Source organism: Sitophilus oryzae, unplaced genomic scaffold, assembly GCF_002938485.1.
Source record: "Sitophilus oryzae breed Bouriz unplaced genomic scaffold, Soryzae_2.0 scaffold_1532_pilon_pilon, whole genome shotgun sequence".
Classification (NCBI taxonomy): Eukaryota; Metazoa; Arthropoda; class Insecta; order Coleoptera; family Curculionidae; genus Sitophilus; species Sitophilus oryzae.
In genome coordinates, this window is record NW_022146206.1 from 394,840 (window position 1) to 411,677 (window position 16,838).

A 16,838-nucleotide genomic window follows, 5' to 3' on the forward strand; every position below is an offset into this window, starting at 1 on the left:
GAAAAAATGTAAACAAATTATATTTCTCTAATTTTGGTGTTATTCATAAACAGGCTGAAAAATGTTCATTTTGGATTCATTGAAATAAAATAACATACAGTAAAAAAATAATGTATTTAAAACAAAACTACTATTGAACAAAAATCCTAAACACAATTCAGTGGGTAGAATAAATATCATCTGTCACAAGATCCATCTTCTATAAAATCACAAATGTTGTTCTTTGCAAAATCATAACTACCAAAAAATATATAACCACCTAAAAATATCCATAGTGTTCTTGGTACTACCCCCGCAAATAACCTAAAAATAAACAAGGTTTGTTTAATATTTAATAATACCATTTTGGGTTTTATTATTCAATATTATGTAATATTTTGTTATGTCTGTATATAAATAAAAATGGTCTGTTAAGTGTCTCAGAGATATAGTCAGTTCAACAAGAAGATTCATGACAGGGACAGTTGTGTCTGTCATAAATTCCTAGGTAAATTTGTATTTTCTGTCATTTTTTGTATAGCATCTGTCGAAATTTTCCCTGACCCAAGGGACCGACTGTATTTAAGTGGGAAATGTTTGTATTGGTGGTTGCATACCCACATAAAAATTTTATTTGTGATTTCCAGAGGTGATTTGTGATATTTTCACTTTACTATGGAGACCTTAAGAGTGTTTACATCATTTAGATTGGCTGGCACTTACCCTTTAACACCTTCGTTCTTGAAAATTCGTTTAAATGTTCTTATAAATGTTAACGAACCAGCTTGCGCTTTTCTTCTGTCAGCTAACATTATCCTAGTTTTAACTACATCTAAAGGTGTTGTTACTGCTGCAGAAATACCTCCTAATATTCAATAAATTATTATATACCTATCTATCTGTTTCCAAACAGTATTTATTATTATACCTGCAATAGATCCACAAACAGCAACCTCAAAAGACTCTAAAGGAACATTGTTTTTAAATTTAGTTCTGTAAGTGGCTTTACAGTATTCAAGAATTGGGAACTGTATAACTGAAAAAGGTATTTCTCTGACTATTGTTGAGCCAAAGCCTCTATAGACACCCTGTAACACAAAGAGACTTTTTATGTTATAACCCATATTCGAAATTAGTTAATTATGAGTATAGTTGTTTCATTACTGCATAAAAATGAAATTATAGTGATATAACAAAATTTACTTTTCGTAAATTGTAACATAAACTATGAGATAAAAACGAATTGTTAAAACAACAGGCTATTAATAAGTAATAAGGCAGCCAGTCTGTGCAGCCAGTCCAATTATAGTTATTTACTTGGAACTCTGTGCATTTACCTAGATACTTGCTTATCTTATGTTATGTAAAATGCCCGATTCTGAGTTCCATTGAAGCTTGGTTTATATAAACTAATTGAGACCATAAAATAATTAACTAGAAAGAAGTGTCAACTCTGTGTTAAATCATAGATAAAAGACTTATAATATTAAATAGATAGGCAACTTATTATACATTTCAATTTTATTATACAAGGGCGCCTCTGGTAGTTGGAGGAAGAAATACTATCGGAACAGACGGGTGCGGGGAAGGGGGGTTGTTTTAATCTGGTTATAATAGATTTAAAATAATTTTCAACATGTAAGAAGTAAGAACACAATGTATGTTTTTAATCTACTCGAACGTATTATAAACGGCCAATCAACCTAATTAAAAGCACACACTGTTCTTACATGTCGAAAATTATTTTAACAAATATAAGATGATTGTATTGTTTCAATACCAATTAGTTAATTATATGCACTTTTAACGTAAATTAGTTAAGTTGATGATGACTTACAGTAATTTGTAAATAAACACACGCATTCGCAAACTTCAAGGACAGAAAACGGACACAGGAATATGAAAACGGGAGCCTTATACAAAAACCTGAAAACAGAAAAACAATTTTTTTATACTAAAATTAACAATGTAAAAATATCAATAGGTATAAAATATAAATATACTGTTTAAAAAAGCGTCCATTATTCCCAAAGAACCTGGCTTATAAATCAAAAAGATGCAAAAAGAGACTTTTAGTCGGATAACATAATCAGATTATCAGTCCGATTTATTGCATTATTGACAATAAATCGCACATACTGGAGATAACTAATGTTGGCTATAGTTAAAAATGATCTTACCTTGCTGTAAATTGTTTCCATTTTCAAAAAAATCGCCGATCAAAGAGATTATAACACCATTTTCTTGCATCTAAAAAATGTAAAAACAGTGTTTATTTACTACCTATTTTTCATATACATGGGACATACATACTGCATAAACGTCATTTTCTCCAGGATTCTTCATGTAATACATATTTTATATACTTTATTACCTTTATATTTATAAATTTCAGCCGAAATATTAAACTGAACTTCCAAAACGAAACTAAACGGAATGAATTAAAATGGCGTCGAATATTTTCGAATTTGTTCTAGAACAAATCTGAAGTTGTCTCTGAAACTGAAATCTGTCAATTCTAAACTGTGAAGTTAGACAATAGTTAGACAAAAACAATGCTGTCCTTGTCTAGGCGGCCATACTTGTCGTGAGGCAAATGACAGGAATGACACTAATGACTGTTTCCAATTTTCCTATTTCACTGTCACCCCCCTGATTGAGACTAGTGCTCTAAAAACCATTCTATAAGTAGCAAAATCGACTAGCTGCCTAATGAATAGGCTGTGTTTAAAACCATAGACTTAAAGTCTACAAATTATTAATGTATTGTTGGTTTTATAACGCCTCACAATATTAAAATCTCATTGAAAATCTCAATATAAAAATTTGAAGAATAAAAACCTTAAAAAATCCTTCATGCTTATAAGCTGACAATAATATTCTCAATGACGATTTATTAACTAAAGATGTTTGTTTCCGTTGTTTTACCACCTCCATAGGAACTCTTACTAAACAAGCCATCTAAAAATACAGTAAGAAAATTTGTTATGAACGACATAAACATTGTTACTTACAACTTCAGCCACTGACGCACCGAACATATAAGCAAGTGGCATTGCACCCTTAGGAAGCACTTGTTCTGAATAATACTTAATAGATTCATAAGTTACAAAAAAGAAAGCGGCTAAAATAAGAAACGTTTCAAAAATTACCACCTACAATTTAAAATTCGTATATTACTGGTTGCATACCTACAAACATAATTAGAGTTTAAAAGTTTTTTAAAATTTAAAGAGATTTAATGTTTATAAGTTCAAAGAAAGCCAAGAAAGGTCACAATATCTCTAAAGCACAAAAAATAGGATTCTGAAAAGTGTTATCTATAAATGAAGATTTTTACCTCCAGTTATTACAATTTCTAGTTGCTTTTTCAAATAATATAAAATTTATGAAATTACTTACCTTGTGGAGCACTTCCAATTACTTGAACTCCAATGCCTTTATATATTCCTCTAAATCCTCCTGCATTTTTAAATCCCTGTTCAGCTTGTAGCCTAGTTTTTAATGTATCTAAGGGAAATAATACTACATCCACAAATAGTCCTGCTACTCCGCCACCCTTAAAAACGTATTTAGGAAAAAATTCTTTGGCAATATATTTACCTTACAAGAAAGGATGACCATAATAAATTATTCCTACGCTGCTCAATTTCCAAAGCCATTTTATTTTCAATGCAAAATCGTTTTATTTAAAGAATGAACATGCTTTTTCAATTCTATTTATGGACTAGAGAAATTAGGATTTCTTATTAAAGACGCTTAAACTGCAAATTACATATGATTGTTAGACAAACTATGATTTAATATTAGTCAGTTATTGCAGTTAGTATGCCTAGTTTTAAGCATAAAGTTTTAAGTAGCTGGAAATTAATATTTCTGATTACATAAATAAAAATCTTTAACCTAACTTTGTTTTATTTTCTAACCTATTTTTTGAGCTCAGAGATAGCTCAGAGATAAAATTTTATTCAAGTACCTTAGAAAAATGTCACATTTGCTCTACAATACAACTGGAGGTTGAAAAAATCAGCAAAATGACCCGAAATATTTTAAGCAGTAGCGTTCAAAACGCCTCTTTTAGCATTATATTTCAGGTAAACATAATACAACTAGTAAATTTTACCTAGCTAACTCCTAACTCCTGGTTTTGCTCCTTCAATAGATTCTCTTCAGATGTATTACTTTCGTTTTAAACGCTTTTATTATAAGAACTGTAGGACAAGATGTCCTGGGAATCATGAATGTAAGACTTCTTCTACTCGAGTCGACTATATTATTTCTTTCAAAGGAACCCCTTTTGAAAGCATGTCTTACAAATACAAAATCACATAATTGGGCACAAGTTATAAATATGATATGGTTGTCGTCAGTATCTGAATAAAATAACACAATATACTATTTTTAACATATTATACCATTTATAGGGTTCCTCTGTCAGGAGTGTTAGGTGCTGTCTTAGTATATGTTTGGATAAACCTACTAAGCCCAACTGATGAAGTTTATATTGCACAATATAAACTTGGATGCTATGCTATTGCAATCTCATGTATCATAGAGCAGTGTACTCAAAGTGTTATTTTAGTAGCTCAAAGCTACTGTTTTGTTAAGTTGAAGGTTTGTATGGACACTTGAATGCTATAATTTATTACACTGAATATATTTTATTACTTTCAGATAGTATTTGAAACAATCTATATTTTAAGTAGGACATTCATTTTTGTATATTTCGTATTGAGTTATCCGAATAATGCAATAACTGCATTTTCTCTGGCCCAAATATTTTCTGCAGTGATATTGTGCGGACTGTATTATGGATTTTTTACCTGGTATATTCTAAAATTGAATGAAATAAAAGCACTGGATGGAGATGATAAAAAAACTAGTCACAATGGAACTTTATTTGCTGATATGAGTGATTTTCCTTTCAGAAGTATCTTAAATTTTTTCCCTGGTTTTATGTTCAATGAGGTAAGGAGATTAATGTTACTATATGATATTCATTTCATCATGCCATCATATTTTTTAGGATGAATCAATTAATAGAAAGCTTTTAGTTTTGACAGTAAGTTTTGTGAAACAGTGTGTTATAAAACAAGTCCTAACCGAAGGCGAAAGATATGTGATGACTATATCACCTGTTTTAACTTTTAGTCAACAGTCTGTTTATGACATTGTAAATAATTTGGGTAGTCTAGCAGCAAGGTACATTAATATAATCTTTCTTTATTTTAAGTTTTATAATATCAATTTTTTTAGATTTATATTTCGGCCTATAGAGGAATCAGCATATTTTTATTTCACCCAAATGGTATTAAGGGATGAACCTTTAGATAAACAGGATAAAGTATTTTTATTATATGAAATATATTAATAAATTTCTCAATTATATTAATGTTCTAGAAAAAAATAGCCGAAGCAACTAATGTTTTAAATCAGTTGTGTAAAATAGTTACTAGTATTGGTCTGTTAGTTGTAACATTTGGTCAGTCCTATAGTTCTACTCTATTATATTTATATGGTGGCAAAAAATTGATAGAAAGTGATTTACCTACAACTCTGCTGCAATTTCACTGCTTTGCTATAGTTCTTCTGGCAATTAATGGTGTAACAGAGGCATATGTATTTGCTACCATGACAAATATACAGTTAGATAGGTACATTCAGTATTAGTGTGATTATAAAATGTGTAAAATTGGCGGTAATACTTTTCCAGGTATAACTACGTAATGGTAGTATTCTCAATCAGTTTTTTGTTGATATCATATATTTTAACAAATATATTGGGACCTGTAGGATTTATAGTTGCTAATTGTATTAACATGGCAGCAAGAATAATCCATAGTTTATATTTTATCCATGAAAAATTCTTAAAAACTGGATACAAACCTATTGAAGGCTTAATACCTGATAAAAAATATATTGCAATTTTAGTTATTTCAGGAATAGGCACAAAATTGTCAGAAGTAAGTAAAATAATATGGAAAAGTAAATTACATAAGTAAATTTTATATACTTTTTAGAAATGTATCTTACCTAATACAGTTCTTGGCCATATCGGAATAGGAATGTTACTATTATTAGGAACATTGGTTGTATGGGCTATTGACAATCAAACTTTGTTAAAATTAGGATATGCAAAATACAAAAGAAAATTATCTATCAAAACTGACTGAATATTATTATAGGTATATTTGTGATAAAAAATATTTTCTATATATAATTTAATTCTTAATAAAGTCTATCTATAAAAGTACATATTTTTTTTACAATTATAAATTATTTTTTATGGTGAAGGTTCAGAGAAAAATCAGGTCTGATGATATGTCTCACACATAACATAATATTTATCAGTTTATAAAAATGAAAGAGAAACAGATTGAATGAGAAATTCATAACAACATACCTAGTGTAGTGGTATAAATATTTAACAAACTTTTATAGATTTCATTCTACTATGTTCTTTTATAAATAGCTCCAGTAATAGATCCGGTATTTTGAATAATACACATTTGGTTCTCACTTTCCAGAGTTATGACTGGCATTTTGCTATTAGGTTCTAGTTTTGCTGCCTGATGAGCTATAGCTGTTATATATCCAGCAGTGTCTTTGGATGCTTTACCTTTGGCTTATAAAAGGAAAAATAGTTATAACATGAACTGAAAATTTTAAAGCTGCTGATTGTTACCTGCAATACACAATCCTCGTTGATCCGCGAATAGGCACCCAAATACATCTGGATGAACCAAACTACAAAATTGATAAAATAAGACTAATTGGAAGATATACTAAAAAATAATTAATTACATTTCGTCCATAACATCTTCCAAGTTTTTCTCCATTGTTTACTTTTTCATAAAATTGTTGATAATAAATAATAATAGTGACTAGTGACAGTAGTGACAAATCTATTTGTCAATTGTCAATTAACTCTTAGTTCTTAGTTGACGGGTAGAGGGCCTCACGTTGCCAAGTTGTTATTGAATGAAAAAATTTTATTCTTATGCTGGGAATTAAACGTACAAAATTTGATATTGAATTGTATAAACTACAAAATTTAAATATTATTTCTCAGTTTTACATTTAAATTTTAATCTATTATAGATATAGGTAATCATATTGAGTAAAATGTGTTTTTTAGTTTGTGATATTTACTTTAAAAATTTATAGTTATTGGCATCGGTGTAAAGAAAATTCCTGCTGGCAGGAAAATATAAAAATCTTAAAAAAATTGTCTGTGGTCAAAGTCAAAATCTGTCAAATTATCTTTCCTTTTGAATCTCTTTCGTAACATATCTCATTAGTTTGAAGCTCTGGTTTGAAGTTTTTTTTATTCTAAATTCCATAACAAAATGTTTGCTGTTCGTCAAATTATTACTACTGTTTCCAGGTATTATTTATAATATTTGTATAGTACATTTAGAACCTGAACAATTTATTTTGCAGAGGTGCTAGATTGAAACATACTTTGCCGGATTTACCATATGATTATGCCGCTTTGGAGCCAGTAATTTCACGTGAAATAATGACTCTTCACCATACAAAGCATCACCAAACTTACATAACTAATTTGAATGCAGCGGAAGAAAAATTAAAAAGTGCAGTTGAAAAGGGTGATGTTACGTATGTATTTTGCTAAGCTGATTTTAAATAATACAATATGCATTTGGTCTTTAGCACTCAGATTAGCTTAGCCCCGGCACTTAAGTTTAATGGTGGGGGACACATTAACCATTCCATTTTTTGGCAAAATTTAAGTCCTGCAAGTACAAAACCAAGTCCGGAATTATGTACAGCTATTAATAATTCATTTGGTAATTTGGAGAATTTAAAGAAACAATTAGCTGCTACGACAATTGCTGTACAGGGATCTGGTTGGGGCTGGCTTGGTTATGAAAAGCAAACAGGTACTATTGTTAGTGTAAAAAAATGTTCTTAACGTAATTTTAAATATTCATAGGGCTCCTACGTGTGGCTACATGTTCCAATCAAGACCCACTGCAAGCAACAACCGGATTAATTCCATTATTTGGAATCGACGTTTGGGAACATGCATACTATTTGCAATATAAGAATGTTCGTGCTGACTATGTAAATGCTTTGTTTGATATTGTCAACTGGGAAGATGTTAGTCAAAGATTCAAAAATGCATCTGCTTAAGTTTCATTTTAAGGGACATAATAATCTCGTATGCATCATGTGATTTTGGATAATAGATTATAGCAGTGTTAAGTTTAAATTGTTATATGTTTTTTTTTACTTATTACTACTTTAGACAGTTTGGTTATTCTAAATTGGTGGTCTATAATGAGTTAAACAAAGATATAAAATCAATTGGTTGTCTATTCTATCATTATTTTACATGTTACAATTCAGACCACTAATTAAAGACAATCAATTCTGTATGTAATCAGGTGTAATGATACAACTAAATAAAAGTTATGTTAAATACATTTTTTTATTTAAAATAAAATCTATATTAATACTCATCTCATATTTTTATATGTATATTTATTTGTCATGTACAATACCTACAATAAATAGTTATTAAAACATAACTGGTTAATTACAAAAAATGTATAAAAATAGTTACTATCTAGTATCACATCTTTACAATAAATTAACAATATCTTACAACATTAACAATAATAATTACATATAATCATTTGTTAATTTTCTATGTACAATATTAAGGCATCTTCTTAAAGTAGAGGCATAATTTGTAAAGCAATGAGAAAATATACAGGAGAAACATTACAAAGCTACCTATTTTCTTTGTGTAACACATGTTTATACTCGACTTACAGGCACATTGTGAGAGGTGCTAGCAAAAAATATATCAAAAATAGTTTTTTTCTCGTCAATAATACTCTTGTTATTATTTATCAGTGTATTGTTACTTGATTTGGTGCTACTGTCCTCCGCATTTTTAAAAACTTTTGGTAACAATGACGTAAAAATATTTTTATTCTGGTCGGTACTTTCCGAGCTAGATCTTTTATACACACAAATCAAATCTCTCCACATATCAAATGTCTTTGGACTATACACCCACAGGGTAGCAAAAATAATACTTGTTTTCCTTAATACTAATTTGGTTAAAGCTATCGTAAAAGTGTTGTATAACTGGCACATCAGATACATAAAATAAGGCACACTAATACCTATGCTAATTACTAGAAGACGATAAAATAATCTTTCTAGTTTCAAAGGCGACCTTCCGGCGATTAAAAGTGTTTTTCGAACATTTTTTAAAGCGACCGAAGTCAGGACCGCTAAAATGCTGCTTAGAACCATGAAAAACAACTGGAAAAAGACTAGAACCTTGTTGGTGACCTCGCAGAATCCCGACAAGTGGTTGATGGTTATATGGTTCGACATTAGGACATAGAACATGGGTATGGCCGAAAATATCCACACGACTGCGTGAAGTCGAGATGAAATCCTCTCTATTGCTTCCGTGGACCATTCCTTCATAGCGCTGAGAAACCATACAAAGCAGAAAACTGTCCACCATAGAGTATAGGCGATGTCGCAAAATAAAAGGATGAGAGATATGCCCACACAGGATAGACTTTCTGCTGGTTTTTCGTAAGCCAGGTTACCTAAAAATGATGAAATACGTTTAAAAAATATCACAGTATTTTCAAAAACCAATTTAAATTACCAGCACAAGTGTAGGGTCCCTCGATCCATCGAATTAAGTAGATGGTACAAGTGACAAAACCGCAAGCTGTAAGATATAGGATGGGTCGGGCAGGCCACCTAAACCGTTTTGGTTGAATGATAAACGTTATCAGGCCAAATAAGGTGAAAACCAAACAGATTATTGACCAAACTGCTACCCAGATCTGTAAAGAAAAACACATTATCTTTAGTTAAAATAAATCCATTCTTATTACATTTAAAATTATTTTATATTTGCAGTTAAATAGCAATTTCAATACTGAAAATAATGTATGGCGAATTTTTTATTGGTATTCGTAAATTTTCAAATATACAGATGTGTCAGTGGATCGGGATGATTTTTTTTAAATGGAACTCTCTGTATATTATTACATTTTTGGCTTCGTTTCAGATTACTTTACATAATCCTACGATATGAGTAGTTATATTTCGATAGTTTCCGAGATATTGATAAATAAATAAAAAATATATGTATGTCAGCCTTTCTTTCAGCCAAAAAATGTTCATTTTTTAATTCTTCATCTATTAAACAAATAATATCCGGGGTGTTCCATTTAAAATAACGAAGACAAATTATTTTATATTTTAGAAAGTTTCGCGTAGAATTTTGAATACCCTGTATGATTTAAGATTACGATTTATAGCAAAATAAGTACAGACCAAACATCTAAAGTAAACACCTAATATAGTTTTGATTTCAGGACAGTTCTTGTATTTTTAATAATTTTTTTAATAAAGGCTGAAAAAAAATATTTTTTTAATTTATTTATTAATATCTCTGGAACTATCAAAACTTATTTAAAAATATCTTAAGATTATGTAAAGTGATCAAAAAGGAATCCAAAAATGTAATAATATACAGGGTATTCCGTTTAAAAAAAATTATCCTGATCTACTCACACTTTTTTGAGACGCCCTGTAGAGGTTAAATTATTTTCCTGAAATACATCCTAATACATTTAGGTTTGCACTTAAATAAAATTGCCAAGTTTTTTTTTTATTTTAGGAGCTACAGAGATGCGCGACGCACTATTGCCGGACCCTGTATATACGTCCCTGATGAATCTGTCAACACTTTTTAGCATTAAAATTTTTCGCGCATTCGTATCAATAAAAACAATTATTTAAATTATAATAAATAAATAAAAATAAAGTCTTTAACCCCCTGTTGATATAAAAAACAAATGTTATTTTTAACATTTTTACGTGAGGAATATCAAATAGAAGACAATACCGTATGATCGAGAAAAAAACGGAATAAAAGTTGGCTGGGAAATGACGATCGATGACATTTCCCATATAAATTTACATATAAAATGAGAGCGATCTTCATTTCATAGCCATCGCTGACGCCGGTTTTTTTTCGATCATGCGCGGTATATATTCCTTTAGAGATACCAGAGAAAAATAATATAGCTTTAACTTTAACATCTATGTACGTACGCTAAGCAAATAAGTAGTTTAGCGCTAATCGTTGCCCCGTACATTTAGAAAAAAAGTTAGAATCTCAAAATTAATCCTAATATGGAATTTCTTCTAAACAGTTCATATAAATGTATGTCCTGGCTTAGTTTCGGAGATACAGGGTGTACAAATTTCATTTTTATTTCGATTTTTTCCAAATAATTTCTGAAGTAACGTAAATATTTAGATGAAAATTGTCTGGGAGTTTTTTGACATGAGAAATTTGGATTTTGATGTCGATATGACTCCTACTGGTAGAGGACGCCACCTACATGTGTTTTAACTGTTATGAAGCGTAATAACTTTTTCTCCGTACCCGAATAAAACTACCGAGGGAAAAAATATACATCTCTGTGATTTTTTACGTAAAAAATAGCTCTTTGTAAAAATCGCTACGAGCAACCGTTCTCAAGATATTTAGAATGGAAATAGTCAATACATGCCATTTTTGACGAAAAATAAACACGTTGAGTAGATAGTTTGGTTTGGGAAATTTATATTTTTTTTTAATTAATCATATTTTTTCTGCAAAAAAAATGATGATAAAACAGTTTTTGTTGAACTTTTGGTACAAAAACATTTAAAATTTAGGATCTCAGTCTAATAACTATTTAGTTAACATGTTTAATTTGTCATTGATGACAGGTATTGATAATTTCGATTCCAAGTATCTCGAAAACCATTACTCGTAGCGATTTTTACCAAGAGACCTTTTTCACGTAAAAAGCGTCGTAAATGTATATTTTTTTACTTAGTAGTTTTCTACAGGTACAAACGAAAAGTTATTACTCTTCAAACCAGTTAAAAAATATGTAGGTGGCGCCCTCTACTAGTAGGAGTCATATTGACATCAAAATCCAAATTTCTTATGTCAAAAAACTGCCAGACACCAATTTTAATCCAAATATTGACGTTACTGCAGAAATTATTTGGAAAAAATCAAAATAAAAATGAAACTTCTACATCCTGTATCTCCGAAACTAAGCATTTTTGGACATACATCTAACGAACATTTTTACTTATTTTTATCTGCAGAATATGCTGCCGAAGTTTCCGGAATACAGTTCGGACCACCCTGTATATTAAAATTATAAATTAAATCATACATTATTTTAATTAGTAAATTACAAAAAGAAGAATGAGAAAAGTTCCATATGATTGAAAAGAAAATAGCTTCAAGTTACCTTAGAAATTATTTGATACCATAAACTTTCATTTGAAGTTTAAAATAAAAAATGTACTTCACACGAAATCAAATTACCTCAAAGATGGCTCCTTCTTCTGGATCCAAATACTGTCTGCTGGTGCAAAGAGGAACACATTTTCCATCATTTGCAATACTGTTGGCTGGACAATTGAGCGTAAAAGGAATCTCATCGGGATTGAAAAAATGCGTAGGGGATTGCTCGTTTTCCTCGGGAGGTTGTTGCATACAGAGAGCAGGTGGTTCAGGAAAACTATAAACATAGAAAAGGAATTTATATCCAAATGACTTTAACCTAGTTAGAGTAACAGATATATTAAAAAAGTAAATTGCTGGTAAAAGATTTATACTTTGATACACATTTTGATCGATACTTGCTGGGTATTGAAGCATTGAATAAGCTGTGTCAGAGTTAACGTTAATAAAGTTTCGCTATACAAATGTATGGGGTGTCCAGACTGTATTGTACTTACTAGCCCTTATTTGCCCCCCTTAAAGCTTATATTGTACGCTTTAAGGGGTGCTCTTAAGGGTAGTTTTTAAAACATCGTTTAAAGTCACCAGTCAAAACTGAAAATTTACATTTTTGAGACACTCAAAGATCAAATAAATATTTTCTAAACATATATATTATCTTTATATATTTTTTCTTTTTAGAATGGGCTCTTTCACTATATTTTGGAATTAGCATAATTGAATAAAGCAATTAATTCTAGAATTTTCCGCTATCTCACTTTCGAAAAATTTAAAGTCGTTCTTAAGAAAATAAATAAAAACAAAAAAGGCCAGAATAAAAATCCGCACTTTAATTTTAATACGTCACACCTGGCATGTTGAAAAGCGGCAACACGGCCGCACTACCATGCTGACCCACCACCACCTCCACACAAGGCCATTCAAGCTTTTCCAATATGGCGGAGATAGAAGTGCTTTATATGGCGCGTATTTTAAAACCTCCTTTATTTCCAAATAGACATTTTTCACACAAATGTTGGGTTAGATTACGTAATATTTCACTAATTTTTTAATATACAGGGAGTCTAAAGCTCTCCACATAAGTATGGAATTTTTTGTATTATTACTTTTATGAAAACATCAGTTAGTTACTTTTTATAAAAAGGTCTGTTTTCTCAGAAAATAGGTAGGTAGTGTACTAGTGTGTAAATATTCAAACTTGAGGTATAGTCTGTCCAACGAGAAGATCCTTGACAGTGATAGATGTGTCTGTCATTTTAATTTCAAAGTAGTTTATTTTATTTTACAAAGAAATAAGTTGGTACAACTGGAACGCATAGCAGGAAATTATTATATTTAAAATTTGACTGACAAGTGATTACTTCAAAATATTGCGAAAAAAACTGTATAAAACTGAAAAAATGTAATCGAGTTATTTAATTTAATAAAAAACGGTATGTGTTAATACAAAACAAACAAGAACAAGACACCACATACCAAAAAAATACAAAAAAGAACTATTTCTTACTTATTTTCGTTCAAGCTTTATGAAAGTTCCCGTATTTATGATTATATTTATCCACATAACTTATGTACAAATACAAATTTGTAATATTCCGCAGGAATAAATAAAACAACACAAATAAAACAAACTATTTTATTATTAATAACACTTACCAAATTTTATAGGTACCTTAAAGCACACTTAAAGGTTGATTAATTAACTTTAATCTTAATTTTTTTAAACCAGTACCTTTGGCATTATTTTTCTTGTGCAGTACTAAAATCCATTATTTACCTATTGTGTGATGTCGATATTTTACAGCTACTTCAGTTTTTAGTATGTGTTTAGTATGGTCCTTCTACCATATTCGATATGCACTTATCTACGACGAGATGGTATACGAACTTTAAAGATGGTAACTTTATTGGTGTAAAAGACTTTTTGCCTGAGCAGCGAGTATTAACCATAAACTGTGCTCTGGGTCTACAGTTAGTTTTCACTCGATTTTTCCTCCACTTGGCTTCAAAAGATACAAAACACACGTAATAACACGAATCAAAATGCATCATCTTCCAAAACGCAGGGTATTTCATAAAACTGACAAAAGTTGACACAAAATTATAACCTCTAATTTGGCAAGACTTTGACAAGAGTCAAAAATCTAAAGGCGAGTTCATACGCATCGGCGTCCGTTTGTCGTTCATCGTTCCGGCAAACCAATGAAATTGAAATACGATCTGTCATTTTTGAAATAAACCAATAAAACTGGTTAAAAACAACAAGAGACGACGCATGACGGATTTATATTTAAATCCATCCATAGTTAACGTAAAAATTATTAGTAACTTTTTTTAGTAAAATAAATTGATTGGTATGGGACGTCATCTGCTTTTCTTCTGTCATCGTCTGTCGAAATCTTACCTGAGAAAAAAACAGAGTATAGCATATATAGGGGGTGTTCAAAATCGTCGGAAAAAGAAATAACCAGAAATATATGACAGAAAATAGCAATATAAACTAAATATTCAATTGCGAACACTTAACTACCATAGTTTAGAATTTACTGCACGATTGATAAATATATACTATTATGGACAGTATAGGAAGTTACTTGTCTTAGTAAAAGCCTTGGTAAATGCTCTTGGTGTAAACTACACTGACTTGGGTCAAAAAATATGAAATATTTTTCCTATGTTTTGCAGCAATACACAAATGGGAATAAATTTAAACTATAATAGGTCAGGATAACTAAAAAATATAATATGTGTTTCAAGATTTTATATAGAAAAAAAAACTAAATACCTTTTTATAACATCATTCCTTTTTTTGCATAGTTCTTCAATAAAATATTGGATATTCTGAACAAGATGTATTTAATAATAAATTCTGACGTAAGTGAGGGACAACTGTGACCTAAAAACAAACTTACATCCAGGCCATTTATATTTTCAAATGTGAATGTTGTCAAAATCTTGTGAGGTAAGTGTAAGCAGTAGCCATAACTACATCCTCACTAGGGTAACAGAGGCTTTGGCCTTTGGCCTTTTTGAGGCATATTTAATGCACTTCTTATCCGAAAACTACTAGTAGGAGTGAAATTATCTCTTTTAATAGCTGTCAACCATTTTTTACGAAGCTCGTCATTTTTGGGAAATATAAAAGCAGAAACCTTGGGACCCCCTCTATAATTCTCGTGACAATTTGGAACAGAGCATGTAAAAGGTATGCTACAATAAAATGTTAATACCTACCCTTTAATACCTATTTTTTGATTATTGTAAGTAACCATTATAAAGTACTATGCAGACTGGCGGTGAAGGTTTTTTACTCATTTAGGTGTAATATCTTGATAAATACTTCTAGTTCTTACCTTAAAATAATTAATAATAGAGGAGTACGACAAGCACAAAAGTTTGAAGTTCTCTATGTGGAATGTCTGGTTTGGATTTTTATTTCACTGTTATTTTATCACAATTTTCTGATCACACCATGCACTGAACACTAAGAACTAAACAAACGTGTTCCAGAAGCACAACAAACTAGAGATAATTAATTATTTCTGGCATGCAATCGGAACGAGAAACCACTACCGGCTATTCAGTTTAAAGGTAAACAATTTAAAATAATGCGCTGCCTTCGCCGCCATATTTGCCTTGCCCATATCATGTTGATTGTCTTGAGTTGAGGTGGTACTGGTCAAATCAAATCGCAATGTTGCCAGTTGTTGGCTGGCGCACGAGCACGGTTCTGCAATGCGATTGGGCGTATTTTTCATACGTCATCAATTGGCCCTTTAAAATTATTTCAAATTAAAGCAATTTTGAGGGCCTATAAAAAAATTATTCAATGTCATGGAAGTATTTTTTTTTGGATAAATATACTGAAAATAGTCTTCTATTTCAGATTTTGTCCTTGAATTGGGTATTTTACTTTTTGTGAAAGAGCCCATTATTGCCAGTTAAAATATAATTAACCTATCTAACAATAATATCATATAAAAATGGTAGATACTCACTTAGTGCAGTTTAACTCTGCTGGCCATAGGATTCCCAAATGAATTAGTGTCTCCTCACAGTCGTCTTTGACCTTATTACACAACCCTTTGCAGGCCTGAATCGGTCCAGGAACATGTTCGGAACACATCGGAACAAAAATAGAACAGATGAACAGACGGATGTACTTCGAACACTTATTGGTCAGTAGGTGCTCGTACATTTGAAGCTGCAAAGAAGAAAAAAATATATTAATACATTGTCTATAGTATTATCTATAAAATTTGAATATTTTATAAATTTATCGATTCAATAGCGATCAATTTTAGAAGTGTATATAATATAGCGGCATCATAATACTGTTAGGACTTTTATTTCAAGATTGATGGTAGTCATGGCGTCAAAGTTCTCTATACTATGGAGGGTAAAGGTATTTGCTTCCGACACTTCTACGACCAATTCACGAACTGGACCGGAACCGTTGAAGTGGAAACCAACTTAAAGCGGAACTCAAGAACCTGGAAGATTCCATCCGTACCCTGGAATGGGAATCCTC

The 16,838-nt window shown here is 30.6% G+C and overlaps 5 protein-coding genes across 5 annotated transcripts in view; 2 read left to right on the forward strand and 3 right to left on the reverse strand.

Annotated features, from left to right (window-relative positions):
• Positions 1 to 99: 99 nt before the first annotated feature.
• LOC115878811 (S-adenosylmethionine mitochondrial carrier protein homolog) lies at positions 100 to 3,896 on the reverse strand. The gene is made up of 7 exons (XM_030895414.1): positions 3,588 to 3,896; positions 3,382 to 3,538; positions 2,994 to 3,103; positions 2,821 to 2,940; positions 908 to 1,067; positions 703 to 844; positions 100 to 303 (listed from the first exon to the last, which is right to left on the reverse strand). Exons 1-7 carry the CDS (start codon positions 3,639 to 3,641, stop codon positions 177 to 179), a joined length of 870 nt encoding a protein of 289 aa, XP_030751274.1. The 5' UTR covers positions 3,642 to 3,896; the 3' UTR covers positions 100 to 176.
• A 16-nt stretch (positions 3,897 to 3,912) lies between these two features.
• LOC115878809 (protein RFT1 homolog) lies at positions 3,913 to 6,230 on the forward strand. The gene is made up of 9 exons (XM_030895412.1): positions 3,913 to 4,073; positions 4,142 to 4,344; positions 4,404 to 4,593; positions 4,654 to 4,947; positions 5,006 to 5,181; positions 5,236 to 5,323; positions 5,380 to 5,633; positions 5,693 to 5,942; positions 6,000 to 6,230. The coding sequence occupies exons 1-9, from the start codon at positions 4,014 to 4,016 to the stop codon at positions 6,150 to 6,152; spliced, it is 1,668 nt and encodes a 555-aa protein (XP_030751272.1). The 5' UTR covers positions 3,913 to 4,013; the 3' UTR covers positions 6,153 to 6,230.
• On the reverse strand, positions 6,154 to 6,898 carry LOC115878814. Its single transcript, XM_030895416.1, has 3 exons — positions 6,784 to 6,898; positions 6,665 to 6,726; positions 6,154 to 6,604 (listed from the first exon to the last, which is right to left on the reverse strand). Exons 1-3 carry the CDS (start codon positions 6,816 to 6,818, stop codon positions 6,432 to 6,434), a joined length of 270 nt encoding a protein of 89 aa, XP_030751276.1. The 5' UTR covers positions 6,819 to 6,898; the 3' UTR covers positions 6,154 to 6,431.
• A 307-nt stretch (positions 6,899 to 7,205) lies between these two features.
• LOC115878813 (superoxide dismutase [Mn] 1, mitochondrial) lies at positions 7,206 to 8,429 on the forward strand. The gene is made up of 4 exons (XM_030895415.1): positions 7,206 to 7,366; positions 7,423 to 7,599; positions 7,654 to 7,883; positions 7,937 to 8,429. Exons 1-4 carry the CDS (start codon positions 7,329 to 7,331, stop codon positions 8,134 to 8,136), a joined length of 645 nt encoding a protein of 214 aa, XP_030751275.1. The 5' UTR covers positions 7,206 to 7,328; the 3' UTR covers positions 8,137 to 8,429.
• Positions 8,430 to 8,470: 41 nt separating this feature from the next.
• LOC115878810 (frizzled-10-A-like) overlaps positions 8,471 to 16,838 on the reverse strand; it is a 55,338-nt gene continuing 46,970 nt past the window's right edge. The window contains exons 2-5 of the mRNA XM_030895413.1: positions 16,306 to 16,511; positions 12,389 to 12,584; positions 9,644 to 9,827; positions 8,471 to 9,581 (exon numbers count right to left, since the gene is read on the reverse strand). Of these exons, the coding sequence (XP_030751273.1) occupies positions 8,767 to 9,581; positions 9,644 to 9,827; positions 12,389 to 12,584; positions 16,306 to 16,511 (1,401 nt within the window). The 3' untranslated portion in view covers positions 8,471 to 8,766. The remainder of the gene's footprint in view (positions 9,582 to 9,643; positions 9,828 to 12,388; positions 12,585 to 16,305; positions 16,512 to 16,838) is intronic.